General features: G+C 40.1%; 1 protein-coding gene across 1 annotated transcript in view; it reads left to right on the top strand.

Moving 5' to 3' along the window:
• The window catches only part of ITGB3BP (integrin subunit beta 3 binding protein), a 63,505-nt gene extending 46,833 nt beyond the window's left edge, over window positions 1-16,672 (top strand). Inside the window, exons 7-10 of the mRNA XM_075535066.1 lie at window positions 851-944; window positions 1,291-1,350; window positions 9,880-9,934; window positions 16,342-16,672. Of these exons, the coding sequence (XP_075391181.1) occupies window positions 851-944; window positions 1,291-1,350; window positions 9,880-9,929 (204 nt within the window). The 3' untranslated portion in view covers window positions 9,930-9,934; window positions 16,342-16,672. The remainder of the gene's footprint in view (window positions 1-850; window positions 945-1,290; window positions 1,351-9,879; window positions 9,935-16,341) is intronic.

Raw genomic sequence — 16,672 nt, 5'->3', positions numbered from 1 at the left:
GTGAGAATCTAGTTCAGGAAAGTTTTTGCAGAAAAGTTTTGCAGTTTAAATAACTTTCCATGGGACTTTTTATATATGAATGTTACTTAACCATAATAGGTTAGTACTATCTGGCATTGCATATTTAAGAATAAATTTGTAGCATATGTTCAGTCTTCTTAGTTAACTGTTATTTTTACCTAAGCATTTTAGGGTTTGTAAATGTTGACCAGGAAAGTTGATTTCCTAACATTTAAGTTTTTAAGTGAAGGAAACCATTTACTGTATTTTATTCTCTAGAGCAGATGTTCTCAACCTGTGTGGGTCTCAACCCCTTTGGGGGTTGAACGACCCTTTCAGAGGGGTCACCAAAGACCATTGGGAAACATATTTCTGATGTTCTTAGGAACCAAGAGACCGCTCCTCCATCGGTCTCCAGGTTGTTCCGCCCACATGCAGATATGCCCACATACGAGTACTCGGCATAAAGACTGTTACCTATGCTACACCATGCTTCAAGACAAAATTTCATTTATTTGGAATTGTAAATAAATATTTCACAATATATAATTGCTTTTGTGATTTTTGTGAAAACATACTGTTTTTGCAATTAATCACTATGCTTTAATTATGTTCAATATGTAACCATGAAAATACCTCCTGCATATCAGATATTTACAGTATAACTCATAACAGTTGCAAAATTACAGTGATGAAGTAGCAACGAAACTAATGTTTTGGTTGGGAGTCACCACCACATGAGGAACTGTAGGAAAGGGTCGTGGCATGAGGAAGGCTGAGAGCCACTGCGCTAGGGTGTCAGTTATTTTATGTATGTAAACTTAATCCATTTAAAATGACTTCCTTTTAGGCTCTGAAAAGCAGGAAAGAACTTGAAAGCCTCATTGGTATATCCTGTGCATCGTGTTTCTTAAAGAGAGAAATGCAGAAAACCAAAGAGCTAAGTAAGAAGAATTGATGAGTGTTTCATATTGGCTTTAGTTATAAAACTATTAACTTCTCTCAAATTTAATACACTTCTTTTATATACTAGTACTGGACTTGGGATAGAAATACTACTATTTCATTTAGCGTAAATAAGTAACTTATCTACCTTTGAACAGAATGTGGTGTTTTAGGGACACTTCTCGAATATGACGGGAATGTACCTTGACAATTAGCAGTTGATTTTTTTTAATTTAGTATTCACTTTAAAAATAAAATATATAAATATTACAATGAATTTTTTCCATGCAGTTGTTTCTTCTGATTAATGAGGAATTATTCTATGGGATTTTTTTGTTCTTTTAGTGACAAAGGCAAAAGAACAAAACCTGTTTGAGCAGCAGCGTGCAGGACTTCCTAAAAAAGGTGAGGACTTGTGTTTCATTTATGGAATGAGATCCTTTCTCTTCCTGCAGTCATTCAAACCCATCCATGACTCCTAGTGTAGTGTGTTCTTTGAAAGGGCCGTGAATCCCATTGAAAACCCTTACATTGCATACAGCCAAAGAGCAAGTCTGATGAGACCAACTTCCCTGACAAAGTGGGCTTTCTAAATGTCCCTTAATATACAACATTCCGTTTACAATTTAAATGTCATCTTTTTGTTAAAAATTATCTTTTGAGAATACAAATTGGGGTAATAATACTTTAGTATAGCACAGTTTTTAAATGATGCATTAGAAGATTACACAAAGAATAAAAAGTTACCTTCTAACTAGTGTGCTGGAGAAGAGACATTCATTCATCTTTACTAATTATATCAGATTGTCTTTAGTAATTGTATTTATTTTTTACTCTTTCAATTTTCAGTTATAAAAGAAAATGAGTCTAGTGTCCATTAAGGAGATTTTCTTTTCACATCTCAGTGATAGAAATATGTTCTCATTTTCATTTTTTAAGCTCCCATAGGACATATATATGAATCTCTCCACACCTCAGTAAGCAAAATAATCATGGACTGTAAAATACTAAAATCTTTGGACCAGCTTCAGAGTGATTCTATTGGTGTGGATACCATTTAATAATCTCTGCAAAGAGAGTTAGGCTTTGCACTGGATAATATTACCTGCTACTATTTATTATCAATGGCTCTCATCTATTGACTATCAATAATTACGTTCCCAATACTAGTATCAGTAGATACAGTAACATCGCAATATACCTATTCTCAGACAAGGAAGCAAAGTAATTTTCCCCAAACATTGTTTTAATAATTGACAGAGCAGGAATTCCAACTACAGACCTGCCTTACCTAGAAAAGTAGTGCTTTCACAATTCAATGTTGCTACTTCCGAAACCCATTTCTATTTAAACACAGGCATAACTGAAACTGGTTCAGTTAACACAGCGTGCTAGACGGGGTTTAGAGCCCTTCAAAAGCCAGTGAAGAGTTTGCAGTGGAAAGTGCTGTGATTCCCACTGGTCGTGACAGAAGCCAAGTGGGTCATGGTAGCAGCTGCTTCAGTTGGGCAGCTAACATCCTCTGCCATGCCCCAACTTTACGAACATTAAAGGACCACCTTCTAGAAAAGGTGTGGAATCTTTTCATCTACTCCGTTGACTGTTTAGTGAGAATGTGCAACTGGTTTCCATGGCTCAACTTCTCCTCATGTAACATGTCTTAAAGGACCATAATGGGAAATTGAGATGTTTACTATTTTCTAAGTCAAAGAAGTATTTCTTTTATATATTTCTATACCAATATTTTTTCTGTAATTTGTAATTTCCTAGAACTAATTAGAGTTATGAGTTGGAACCAAGTCGACAGCACCTCATAACACATTGGGCTTTACATAGTTGGCTTTTGCCCAGTTTCGAGAAATGAGAAAAACTATAAAGCAAATAAGTGAATTGTCATGGCTGATAATTGGTGTAAGAAAAATTCTAGTAGTAGTCATTCATTCCCCAAACATTAATTAAGACACTGAAACTATAATCTTCCTTTTGAAACACTTTTTCCCCCTATAAAGGGTAATTTTGTCATCTTTTTTTAAGTTACCCACCATATACCAATTCTTTTTATATGTATATATATATATACAACCATAAGACTATTTTGTAATGTTTTAGGCATTAAAACTGACTTGCCCTTTATGACGTGTAGAAGATTTAAATTGTGTCATGCATAGTGGAGATTGTAACACTAAATTGTGTTTTTATTTTTTTCTAATAAGCGCTGATTATTTATTGTAATGAGAGGAAAACTGAGTTAACATATAGGAGGGTACGTCTAACAGTATTACTCCTATGGTTCCGTTGCCCACCTGGCCAGGTTTATTTTAAACAAAACATGTTCAGTAGGTCTCTGTGATCAGCAGTTCTCTCGGTGATACACTTATTGTAGTCTTGTTAGGGTGCGTTCAAAAACAGGTCCAGTCAGAACAGTATCATCCCGAGGGCCAGTTCCATTCAAAGTAGCGAGGCCGATACTCGGATGGCCATGGAAGCGTACTAGAAAGCGATTTTACATGTAAAACTGCATTGTTTCAAATAGGCCAGGGATTTCTTTGCATCCCACTACAACTGTCCTATTCCTTCTTCCTGGGTAGTGAGGCTTGTCCTAGAATCTCCTTGGGAACCTTTACCCCGTTATCAACTCTACCTCCAAGACCTTGCCCCTAAGACTGCTTTTTGTTTCCAATACTAAAAAGAACATCGAAAAGGAACTCAATTTGTGTCCTTCCAGGATACCAAACTGCCACTTTGACATGCTATCAACCAGAGAGCACAAACTTCTTTAGGACGGGTTCGAAAGGAATCCCCGGCCTTCAAAAGTATAGACTTAGATGGAGATGTAGAGCAAAAGTAGTCTCACGGTTTGATGTCTATGTTTGATAAGGGTTTCTATGATTTTGTAGCAATACATTTCTATTTAATCTTGTATTTATGTAGTATTTGTAAATACTATCGTATATATAAACATCAGTCATCTTCCGTTTCTGTATCTCAGCAAGAGCTACACTAGTTCTCTATATTTCTCAAGGTATTAAAATCTTCATTAACTTTTACAACTAATTTTTGAAGATTAGTATTATGAAAAACAGATTGCAGCTTATTTTCTTTGTAATTTGAGTTTGAGCCATAAACCTTATTTTTATGCAAATTGAAAGCATGCTATATGTTTTGCCAACCTCTCCTTCCTCTTGAGGGATATTTTCAGAAGTGTGCTGTGCTCATTTTTTATGACAACATATTATGATGCTGTTGGGGAAACCAAAGTAATTTAGCACATTATTTGCATAAAAACATGGTGGCATTTCTTAAAGTCAACATTCATTTGTGCTAAGACATCCTTTGCCAATTCTTCTGGCTAATTTTTTCAAACTAGCTCGCTTCACAGTTGCCTTCCTGGCGTCCCTTCTAACCCGCGGCTTTGCACACAGCACTTTTTGTTGATGTGCTCTTCTCTGACTGCTGTTACTCAGAATTGTTTACATTAAGAATGGTTCTAATCTTCATGAGTTTACAAATTATATAAAGTAAAAATTAGCCCTGTAATAGGTATTGCATTTGTTTCATTTTAGTCATTAGGAACATTAGAAAAAACAAATTCTTGAATTGTCAAAGTAGAATACCCTTTAGATTCTTATCAAATTGATAAGAATGCCAGGAGAACTCCACTCTGTAGTGTCATCATCCCATCAAATTGGTCCTTTTATTCTGTTGGGTTTTAAAAATTTTTTCATTGCTTGGTTCTTTAGTTTAAAATCACTTGTAGTAATGTACAGGAAGAGGATTGTGTTTGTAAAAGTAACACTCTGATGTTTTAAATAAATAAACATCTAGCACACACTCCCAATGCTTTATCTAACTTATGGGAGGAAACTTAAACCGTGAACAATCCTATGAAAAGGCACGTGAAGAAAACAGGTCAGGGGCCAGATCTTACCTCCTCCAGCACCCAAGGCTGACTGCCACACGCAGGTGTCAGGCCTGCCTCCACCTCCGTCCTTCTTAACCCCATTCTCACACACTGTCGGTCCCACAGCACTCCACTGCTCAGCGAGGCATGAAAATTCATTGCAAGGGCCACACAACTCACAGAGGACACCAGTGATTATGCAGCTTATTAGGGAAGTTAACAGGTTACAATTCAGGTGAAGAATGCTCAGGATACAATTGTTCAGTCAGGACAGTTTCTTCCTTGCTGTGCCCACAGGCAGGCCTCTGGCCTTCAGCCTCTTGGCCTGGCCTCTGCGCAGCCAACGTTACAGAGCTCTTTTAGAGCTGCTAATCAGTGTCCAGACAGCATGGCTTTGTGCTGTAATCCTCACCCCGACGGCCTTGGGCTCCAGCTCCATGGGTTAGCAAGAACCCAGCTCCCCCAGTTAAGCGGCCAAGGCACCTGCTCAAAAAGCCAGCCTCCTCCCCAAAGGCACTTAGTTTTTCTTGCTTTGAGAGCTGGGAAGTCCGTGGCTCTGACCCATGCCCCAGCTCCTGGTTTTACCGCTTGCTGTTCCTCTGCGGCCACTCTGGTGTCAAAGCTGTCTCCTGAATCATTGTAGCGGGATCTTCAGGTCCAGAGGACATGCTTCACACCTGGCTCTTCTGTCTTTCTGGTAGGGAGATGCTCATCGTGCTTCTGAGCTGGCTCATTTTATGCCCCGCAGGATGGCAGTCACAAGAATCATACAATCCCATCAGTATCTCTTTCCTCACCATGTTGCCCAGGCCCACCAGGGACACAGAAGTCATTTGGTGAGACTAACAAAGGCTATAGCTGGAGGAGTCTTATTCTCAGTAACCCACTGCATTGTGAGGCACACCGAGACTTTCTTTTTCTTTTCTTCAGAAAAAAACTGACTTTGTAAATCAAGGAATGCCTTGAGAGAATATATGAAAAAGTTGATATCTACTCTACTAACTATGAATTTCTCAAACAAAGGAAGGCTTCTTTTCTTGTTTCAGTTACTTAGGAAGTAAACCTGACTTCATTTTCCTTAATAATGTTGGCTTAATGACTATTAGGGAAAATAACAAAATGAAAACTTCTTTTATTGTTAGATTTGGATGTGAATTTTCATAATTATTTTTAATTTGTTATGCTGAAGATTTAAAACATATGACCATTCATTCAATGGGCTGACACAGATGGAATGTCACATTTTCATCACATGGTAAAGCATGACATTTATTTACTTTACATAATCAAGTTCGACTTAAAACAACTTCATACAAATATTCCTTAGTCAATAGGTGGCTTTATAGGGTGCTCAGTTCTTTCATTTTCCCCCCAGAAATTTTTTTAAATGCCATCATTGTCTGTCTAGAACTAGGACTTTCAGTAAACAAAATGTTTTCAAAAAGAATGTAAGCAGATTGTAGAATGGTAGCCAAGATATGGAATCTAAGCACTTAGCTTCAGTCCAAAACACATGTTATCTGTTTTGAGCATAATTGTGTAGGTTGCAGCATGCATATTTTAAATGAAAATGTAACCATCTGAACTTCACATTGTTCCCAAAGCTGATTGTTTCAGCTGTTTGTAATAGAAAGTACTTCAGAATCGCTAGCTCTGGCTCTAAACAAGAAGCACAGACTGTAATGTCCTTGTTTTCTTTTTAGTTAGCGGATGGTGTTCTTACATTGTAAATGCATCTTGGGTGTAGGATTTTAAAGATATCAACTCCTCAGACTACCAGCCACATTTTAAACTTCTGTCGCTAAGGCTGTGAAAGAGTTTGGTATTGCCTTTTCATTCTAAGCACCCACTGAAGGATTTGGTAGACTTAGAAATAAATTGTTCTTTTCCCCACTCAGTCTTAGAAAAAAGGATTCATCATTCTGGCTAAATAATTTTACTCCCAGAAGATGACTACCCTTTTATTATTTTTTCTATTATATCTTAACATTAAGCAGTACCCTTTTTTCAAACAGATAGTTCCAATTTTAAAGCATTGAGGTTCAAAACTTAAACACGATGAGTTTGAGGAAAAACAACAAAAAATTCCCCCACCCCCACCCTGCCACTTAAAAATTCTAGGCCTACCTGGAGATTAAAAAATTGGGTTACTTAATTTGGGTGACACAATATACAGTAACACACAGCTCTGGGTAAGGACTGGGCTGCCATGCGTGCTGTGTGTGGGTACGCCTTTCCCTCTGATGCTGATGCTAATGCGCCTGCTGTACACTATCCATCCATCACTATTTGGGGGGCGGGGGGAATAGCTTTTGACACTCCAAGTGCTTGCTTGAGATTTGTCTAGGACCTGAGGAAAGCAAACTGGTTTCTTACGTTCCAATGCCTTTTCAGTAACTTCTCCTACAATTTAATTTTTTTGTATGCCTTACTGGAAATAGGATAATTTTTACCTTTTACATAATCAGTAAACATTTTAGAGGGGCAGATTTGAACTCACTAGCAATTATGTGCTAAGGAGGTGTAAATAACTTGCTATCAGACATTACAAATATCCAGGTGCTCTGTATGTGCTGATGACAACAAAATTGAAAAGAAAGACTGTAATAATTCTGACTGGTTTTCTCTGCAGAAGATATTGATTATTTGTGTGTGGTGAGAGATTTGGAAAATTCAATTAAAGGAGTTGTGCAAAGGTTTCATAAATTTTCCTTCTACAGCGTGTACACAGACATTGTTGTGTATTAAATCAATGCAGCACTTCACAATATATTTTCTTTGAAACATAAAAATAAATAACATTTAAACAGTTCTGCTTACTACAGAAACAAATTTTATTTTCTGTGAAGCATTTAGTCATGTGCTATCACTGACTCATACACATTTGCCAGCTGTAACAAATTGTATAGACATTTTCTCCAGAGACATATCTCACATGCTATGAATTTTTAAATGAGCAAATGGTGAAGAAGGGATGTCAGCAATATAAAAATTGATCAGTTAAAAGATAAAAGCATAAGTAAAGAGATTTGTATGGTAGTCTTAATAGGTTTTATTAAATAAAAATACTGTAAAAGGACAGTAATGAATAGATTGAAGACTAACTATTCTGGAAGTCGAGAAAAATCATTCTGGTACATTTCAGAGAAATTGGTTTTCTGTCACCTGACAAGTGAACATTTCTTCCCACGTTTAAACTTTTAAAGTAGTCAGAAAGCACCCACCCCACCAAGGGATTAAGTAAATCCTGTAAGTAATTGGTTTATATAATTTAAACACATATATAATGATAAAGCAGATATTTATAATCTCATAAGTACTTATATCATAAAGACTTTTAATAAGGGAATATCAAGTGATTTCTCCTCTTTCTCAATCTCAGGTAGATGGTCATTATTATTCATAGAATTCACACCATAGGCCTCAGCCCCAGGAATCTCCCTTCTAGAACTCCAGGCCAAGCTAGTGCGTGTTCCTCTCTCCAGATTGCTCTTTCTCTGTGGAGCAAACTCCTACTGCTCCTTGAAGGTCGGCCTTACATGTCACATCCTCCGTGAGCTGCCCCCTGCCCTCCTACAGGCAGAGTCCTTGAGTTGGCCCTCCCATGGCCACCTTAGGAGCTGAACAAAAAGTCCAGTCCTTAAACTCACTGGCATGATTGAGACCGTTTGCTACCGCTACTGAGGTCTCGCTCATTAAGCATGAGGCCGGGCTCCAGCGGTTGGCCCTTACTGGTGTCGTGTACAAAACAGGACAGTTGGGCAGTGTTCTGAGATCTCTATCACAGATTTTCATGGGCCAGTTTCCGGGAGTAGATCACAAAGCCTTGCTCCGGGAGTATGTGAACAGCAGCAGCGGCATCTGCAGGAGCACCACAGCAAGGCACAGGCGCCCCAGACAGTGGGAGCCAGCTCTTAGAACTAAGCAGTTTCATCTTCTAGGTGCCCACAGTTCTTGGGATTTTTATAAATGTTGAAGTGTTGTACCGTTTATCACTTCACCCATCCCACCCCCAATCAGTTCTGTGATCTTAGAACTGCCCCAGAGTGTGTCCAGGGTTTTGTATCTTTACAGAGCAGACTACCACATAGTTTCCCCAAGGAGCAGCTAGTGGGGTTGAATTGCCAACTTTTCAGTTAGCATCTGAGCTTTCACCACTGTGCCACAAGGGCCCCTGTAGTGTTCTGTCTACTCACAGAGCATTTTCTGAGCTTCTCTGAGGAAGGTCAAAGCCTTACCCATCTCTGTTGTCGCCTAGTTCCTAGGATAGAAGGTCCACAATGCATGTTCATTGAACGAGCTCATAAATGAAAACACGACCACTGCAAGAAGTTTTTAAGGGATTGTCTAAATATTTTACAATATTTATACATCCCTGTTTCCTTACACATAATATGTTTATTTGTTGATCTTTCTTGACGACCTGTATCGTCTAGGCAGTACTCCCACACTGGCGACATTGCTGATGAAGAGAGTAAGGGGCCCACAGAGAAGCCAGTGCTGAGGAAGTAGTGCTTCGAGGGTGCCAGTGCATACATGTGCAGCGTTTCTTCCACCTCGCAAAGTGCGCTCAGCTCTTCCGTCGACTTCTCTGTAGTCGGTGGGTGGCTGCAGACAAGTTCTCCCAGCTCTGTACTCAGCTCACGCCTAAACCAAACCAAAGTCAGATCCAAAACAGTGCCCTCCAAGGGCATCTTGTGATACATTTGCTCAATAAAGGTTTCTATGATTTTTTTAGCAAAAATTTTTACTTAGCCTCGTCTAATAAACCCTACGTAGCATACTAATAATGGCAGGAAGCTATATCATAATAATACATCTCTTCACAGTTTTCATACTAAACGTAAAAATACAGGTATTGACATAGAAATTAGGCAAAATAGGATGAAAATGGATAGCGGTAAAGCTGCTGCTTATAATGCAAAATAAGCCATTACGTTCAGGTTTTTTATCGTCATTGTGATTCAGTGTGACAGGTTACTCTGAACTGTATTCCGGGTGGGAAAAAAGAAACTTTTTCCTTTTTCATACAGGACTACGTCCCCTTGACAGCTATGAGTTCCTGAGAGCCAGCCTGCGATGAGAGAGGTACTGTTCCCATTCCAACTAAGGTTAGCCTGCTGAAAGTCCCATGTGTGTTCAGGTGGGACGTTTTATTTACATTATCCGATTTGGTACTGGTTTCCCAGAGAGAAAGTAGGGACAGGAGCTGTAGGCTTTACTTGAAATTGTATCTCTTCTTATAAATCATAGGGCTCTTTGACAGGATCTGTCTAATCACTGAGGTAGCATGTGACTGAAGAACACCAAATGATAAGAAATAGAGATGCGTCTGCAAAGCACCTTGTAACATAATAGACGGGAAGATATGATGCTGACTGAAATAAGTTAACCACAAAAGGGCCACTGTGATACCACATTTATAAAGTGGTGTACTCGAGGGGGCGGGCACAATGTGGCCACGGTAAACAAAAACACTGAGCAGTACACAGAGTAAAGGACAACTGTGGCAAATTCTGTAGCATATACAGTCTACAACAACATTAATAACAACCAAAAATTTGGTGAAATTTTTTTAATTAAAAAAATATGCCAGTGGCTACATAGGTGGATGCCGTTTTTTCACAAACGTTTTGAAGCCCTTTCTTAACTGAAGATAAGAGGGCCGTCCATTGAGCACCTTTAGTAAAACTGACTGACTTGATTCTGGCGGGTGGACTATAACTTCTATAGTACACATCTGATTGAACAAGACACGGTAAGTCTTAAATTTATACATGTGCTAAATTGATATTTTATATATCAGTTTAGTACATCCCTAATTAATTGACAAATAATTGTATCTTCAACACAATGCCTATAGATTTACCCCACCAAAAGTGAAAAGAATGCTTATAAATAGCTTTTTGTGAAATGGAGCCCTGGAACATTTGCTGACCGCAAGGTCAGCCCTTTGAGCCTACCAGCCCCTGCACATGAGAAAGATGAGGTTGTCGACTCTCGTAAGAGGGTCAGCTTTCGAACTCAAAGGGACAGTTCTGCTTTGTCCTGGAGGGTCACTGTAAGGTGGAATCAACTCAATGGCATTGGGTTTTTAATTTTAAGATGTGCATTCGTTGTATAATATTAATATTTCTTATACCTGTGGCTGAAAGTTTCCACTACCAAAGGGTATTAGCCTACATTCAGTGGCTTCAATATTAAGATTCTTAGAAGCTAATCAGATATTGTTGGCTGTCTCTTGGAAAAAACTAAAGAAAAATGAGAATTATACTCTATCCTGAAAACCAAGTTCGAAAATATTATGTTAATAAAAGCTTCCAAATAAATTAGCAGTACTTAAAATATTTGCAAAATATCTTCATATAGAATTGTGCCACTTTGATTAATTAAAATCTCTATTTTGTTACACAAATAATTATCATCTTAAGATGGCCAACACGATCTGAGCACTCCATATATCCCATTTAATCTGCCCGTCAATTCATATGAGGTAGAGAGAGCAGCTATCTTGATTGTTTAGGTGACAAGGGGCTGAGGCACCAAGAAGGAAAGCAGCAGGCCTCAGTGAACTTGACTACGAACCCGAGCAGTCTGATGCCAGAGCCCATGTTCTCGTTCTCATATGTTTGAAATGAACTTCTTTGTCACTAAAGATTCCAAATCCATTTCAGTTTTCCTTTTCTGCCCTTTAAAAAAAAACAAACTCAGTCCAATATTTAGTCAGCGGGGTAAGGAATCTGGATTTGGTTTGGTTTTTGTTTTTCAAGCACACAGAAGCACACTGTATACAGATAAACTGCCCATCTCAGCAAATGAAATCACCAGTATCCCGTGAAACCCTCCATCAACGTGGGGTCAGCGAAGAAGGAAAAGAGCTCAGTGAGGTGCACTGGCACCGTGACTGCAGCAATGGCCGCAGACAGAAACGGTGCTTAAGAATGTGCTCCTTCTGCTACACAGGGTCACTGTGAGTCAGAGCCAGTTCCACAGCTCCAAACAACAATCTCCCCGACAACACACGATGGCTATTGTACAGCTCATATACATGAAATAATAACGCCAGGCTATGATAAGCCATGAAAGTTCACATCCGAATTTTTTTTCTAGGATTCTGACCAGTAGTACAAAGATCATGAATCCAATGAGAATCAAAGTACTTACTGTATTAGTGATTATTGTAGAAATTGATAGCCTTCAATATGGCAGGACCCCTGGTAGGCGTTGGGGTAACTCTATATACTCCGCCCTAGACAGAAATGGGACATTCTCTCTCCCATCATGAATGGAAATCTTGCGCCTTGGGTACATTCCTACATATGAGGAGAAATCTGGATCTTTGAAACAAACCAAATCCATATACTTATAAATCTGTGAGGACAGTGACCTACCACACATGCCTACTTACAAGGCAAAGAAGTAGACTGGGCTGGGCTCATCTCCTATCACGGGATTGAGCTCAATGGCCCAATGATTTTGCAAGTAAACAATGGAAGGAAAACAAAAGGTTCTACCAGAACTGTGACCTGGAGCATTACTAGTGAAGTGGCAACTGCTGGATGCCCTAAGCTTTGGCCAGATTTGTCACTCTTCAGTTGGGTGTGGGGAGAGGAAGAAATTAATAAGAAGTGCCCTCCTCTTGGATTGAAGAGTATAAAAACTGTCAATACCAAATCAAACTTGAGCACTGTTAATGACCTTCACAGCAGACAGAGATAACCCCAAGTTGTGGTGAGTAGGTAATTGTTGAAGGTATATGATTTTTAAAATCAGCTCTAATTATTCAACTCTGCATAATTTCTGAAAAATAACCATCCACAATGAGAACTGTACTTTTTCTAGAAAGCTGCTGTTTTAAATGGGGGTTGTGTGAAAGAGGAGAGGCAGGGAAGAACATGGGGGTGAAGAGGGAGGCAGAGATGGGTGAGTGAATCTTAGGGAAGTAACAGTTCTAGTAACAGCTTCATTGTGCTCCTGTGGAACCTGTACATGGATCGGGAGGCAAATGTGCGAACTAAACAAGGGAATTCTTCCTGGTTTAAAATCAGGAAAGATGTCTGTCAGGGTTACATCCTGTCAGCATACTTATTCAGTCCGCATGCTGAACCACTGAAGCAGACTGATCTGAAGACTAGCCGCAGGATGGGAGGAAGGCTTACTAACAGCCTGCGATACGCAGATGATTCCACCTTGTTTGCTGAGAGTGAGGACGACTTGAACTACTTGGTGATCAAGATCAAGGGCTACAGGCTTCAGTATGGATTACAATTCAGTGTACAGAAGATCAGACTGCTCGCAACTGGACCAATAGGTTACATGATACATGGAGACAAGATTGAAATTGTCGAGGATTTCATCTCACTTGGATCCACAATCAATACTAATGGAAGCATTGATTATCTTCATCAAACAACACATTGCATTAGGTAAATCTGCACACAACCTTGAAAAGCAGATAATCCTTTGAGGACTAAGGTTTTCAATCGCCTCATATGCATGTGAAAGTTGAACAAGGAAGACTAAAGAAGAATCAATGCATTTGAACCATGGTGCTGGGAAAGACTGTTGAGAGTACCACGAACTACCAAAAGAACAAACAAATCTGTCTTGGAAGAAGTACAGCCAGAATGCTCATTAGAGACAAGGATGGTAAGACTTTGTGTCATACTTGGGACATGTTATCGGGAGAAGGTAGTCCCTGGAGAAGGACCTGTTTGGTAAAGTAGAGGGGCAATGAAAAAAGATGCAGCCCTTCGGTGAAATGGATTGACAGTCGCTGCAGCATCGACTCAAATATAAAAATAAACATATAAACAGATGGCACAGGACTCTTGTTCTGTTGTAACATGGGGTCGCTGTGATCAGAACCAACTTGATGGCACCTAACAGCAGCAACAAAAAAATCCAAAATGTTCACTATGTGTTTGAATAATACTGTTGCTATACAAAGAATGAATATTCTCAATCTGCCCATGAACTGTACCCAAACTCAAATGCTCTCAAGTCACTGATAGCTATTCTCCCGGAGAGCGGAACTGCCCTTTGGGTTTCTAAAGCTGACTTTTTACAGGAGCCAGAAGCCTCTTCGTTGCCTCTTGAAGTAGCTCTCTCTTGAACTGCTGACCTTGTGGTTAGCAGCCAAACGCAAAACCCGCACACCACCAGGGTTCCTATACATCTATAACTGAAATGCAGTTCAGATACAGATGTACAGCAGAAGATGATGTTCTCAAGAACCAGCATGACAAAAAACAAAAACAAACAACCCAAACATGTTGCAAATCCTACTTTTGTGCTATGGTATGCATCACACTGATCAAAGTATTTCTTTTTGCTCAACCCTGTTTCATCTCAGAATCCTTTCCAGCACGTCTGTTAGTAGCCATACTCTTTGCAGGTCTTGGCCTTAGAAGAGAGGAGATTTGAGTCAGAAATCCAGTACCATCCTTCAGGCCCATTCAGCTGTGTGGCACTGAACAAGGCACTTGGTTCCCCTAGCCTTGATTATAAAATGGGAATGATATTTTTTATGAGATTATACGAAGTAGTAGCTTTAGAAATGCAGAGTCCTTCCTCACTATGTGTTGTCCTTAGTTCTAATTAGCATGTGTCAGTAATTCCGAAGGATGCCAGGTAACGCTGTTGTTGTAGGTCATGGAATTGATTCACTTCATGGTGACCCTGTGGGACACGGTAGAACTGTTTGATAGCGTATTTCCTAGGCTGTCCTCTTTTTTTTAACCTTTTTCTTTTATTGGACGCACATTCTCAGGGTGGGAAGGGTTCTTTCTCAGAGGGAGGGGGAAAGGGCAAGCCACCAGGCCAGGAAAGCAGGCAGCACCCTCGACCCAGGTTTCTCGGGTGCTCCATAACTGCTCCTGTTTGAGCCATTTAGAAGAGAGGCCACTGAAAGCCACTATGGACACACCAGCGAAGCTCCTTGTCCTCATGTTAATGTACTTAATACCAATCATAAGCTCTCCGACAGGTCCTGTCCTGAGGGTGAAGTCCCATATCAACTCCCAGCTGGGCAGCTCCCCGGTCTTGAGACCCAGGAGGAGCTTCTCCTTCAAGGGTACGACAGACGCCACCTTAAGTCCTGGGTGTCCCAGCTGGACTCTTTTAGGAGCGCAGATCTCTGGGTCTTTCCTCCCACCAAGCAGCCATCTGGTTTAAACTACTGACATTGTGGTTAGCAGCCAAGTGCTTCAACAGTGCACCCCCAAATTCCTACGTGAACTCTCTGTGCTTGAAAGAATGCCACCCAGACGAAACCAAGACTTGCCAGAGTTAACATTGGTTCTTCTAGACCGGGAAGAGGGATGCATGTGGTCTCACAGACAGCAGGGGCCTACAGGCACTAGGATTTTAAGCTGCTGCTGTAAGCAAGGCAGGGGTATCTCAGAAGCGAACGGCCCATGTGCCACGGTGGAATGGGTGCCATCAGTCACCAATGGTTGCTGTCTTATTAGGACCCTCGTATGTATAAAGGGTGGGAGACAGGGCGTTCCACCCTGGTAAACAGTTCCTGTAATACAAACCCCTAGGGACAGTTCTCCCCTCCCCTAGAGGGTGGTGGCTATGAGTCAGCATCAACTCCAACTCGCTGGCAGTGAACTTGGTTTTTGAGTTTAGTATAGTGGATAAAGCACTCAACTGCTGACCAAACCCAGCAGCCACTGGGTTTGAGAAAGATGTGGCAGAACTGTGCTTCCATACAGAGTCCAGCTTAGACACTAAAGGAGGCCATTGTCCTCTCCTGTAGGGGGATCACATAGGAGTAGAATGGACTTAATGGCAAACGGCCCAGATCCTCGACTACCACTAGGAGGCCTCAGAGGAACACATTCGGAATAGGAATCTGTCCTGGTCAATGCTTTGTCTTTCTGTTTGGGGCACAGTCAGAGGAAACACTTGCTAAAGAGTCCTTTTAGATATAATAATTATTTATAAACTATCAAGGGACCAGGGGGTGGGATCGGGGAGGGAGGGGGATGGGGGGAAAAAAAGGGAAACCGAGCTGATTCCAGGAACCCAAGTGGAAGGTGAATTATGAGAGTGACGAGTGCAACGAATGTATAAGGGTGCTTTGCTCAATTGATGTATGTACAGATTGTGATAAGAGCCTTATGAGCCCCAATAAAAAGATTTTTTTTAAAAGAGTCCTTTTAGGCTTATAGACAAAAGGCATGCAGATTTGATGTTTTCACTTAGGTTGGAGTTTTTAAACTCTCAGAAGTAGCTCCTTCTGGACCCACCTTCACATAACCTGAAGAATGTTTTGTCAGTGTCAGCCTATGACAGTTATTTGTGAAGGTGAATCTTGCAAAGACTTACAAATAAGCAAAGGAGAGATTACCGGTATCTACCTAAACTAAGAAGCTGGTAACACAACAAATGGGTGTTTATATCATTTCTTTATTCAGGGCTCCTTAGTCAGGTTAATTTGGAACTTAGGTTTTCCTAGCTTAATAATCATTTTTTCTATTCCCCAGGCATTTTGAAGAAAGACACTCACTATGAGCACCAACTTCTGCACCTGCCTGACCACATTTAAAGGAACCAAAGAAATGTTTGCAATTAATCGACCCAGTAAATACCAGATCGTAACAGTTGGCAGGTGCATGTCTAGATAAAATTTCTTGCAGCTAATTTAAACTTTCTACACACAGCAATAGATAATCTCAATGTAAATAATACATTTCTTCTTGACCCTTTATGTAAGTCAACATGTACCGGTGGATCTTGACTTATATTCTGTATCACGTATGTTTGTTTATGTGCTTAGAGTTGTGGATGAACTTAATAAAGCATTTTTGAAAATGG

The sequence above is a fragment of the Tenrec ecaudatus genome, chromosome 1 (assembly GCF_050624435.1).
Source record: "Tenrec ecaudatus isolate mTenEca1 chromosome 1, mTenEca1.hap1, whole genome shotgun sequence".
Taxonomy (NCBI): Eukaryota; Metazoa; Chordata; class Mammalia; order Afrosoricida; family Tenrecidae; genus Tenrec; species Tenrec ecaudatus.
The sequence above is the reverse complement of the archived record's forward strand: the minus strand, read 5'-3'. Positions and strand labels throughout refer to the sequence as shown.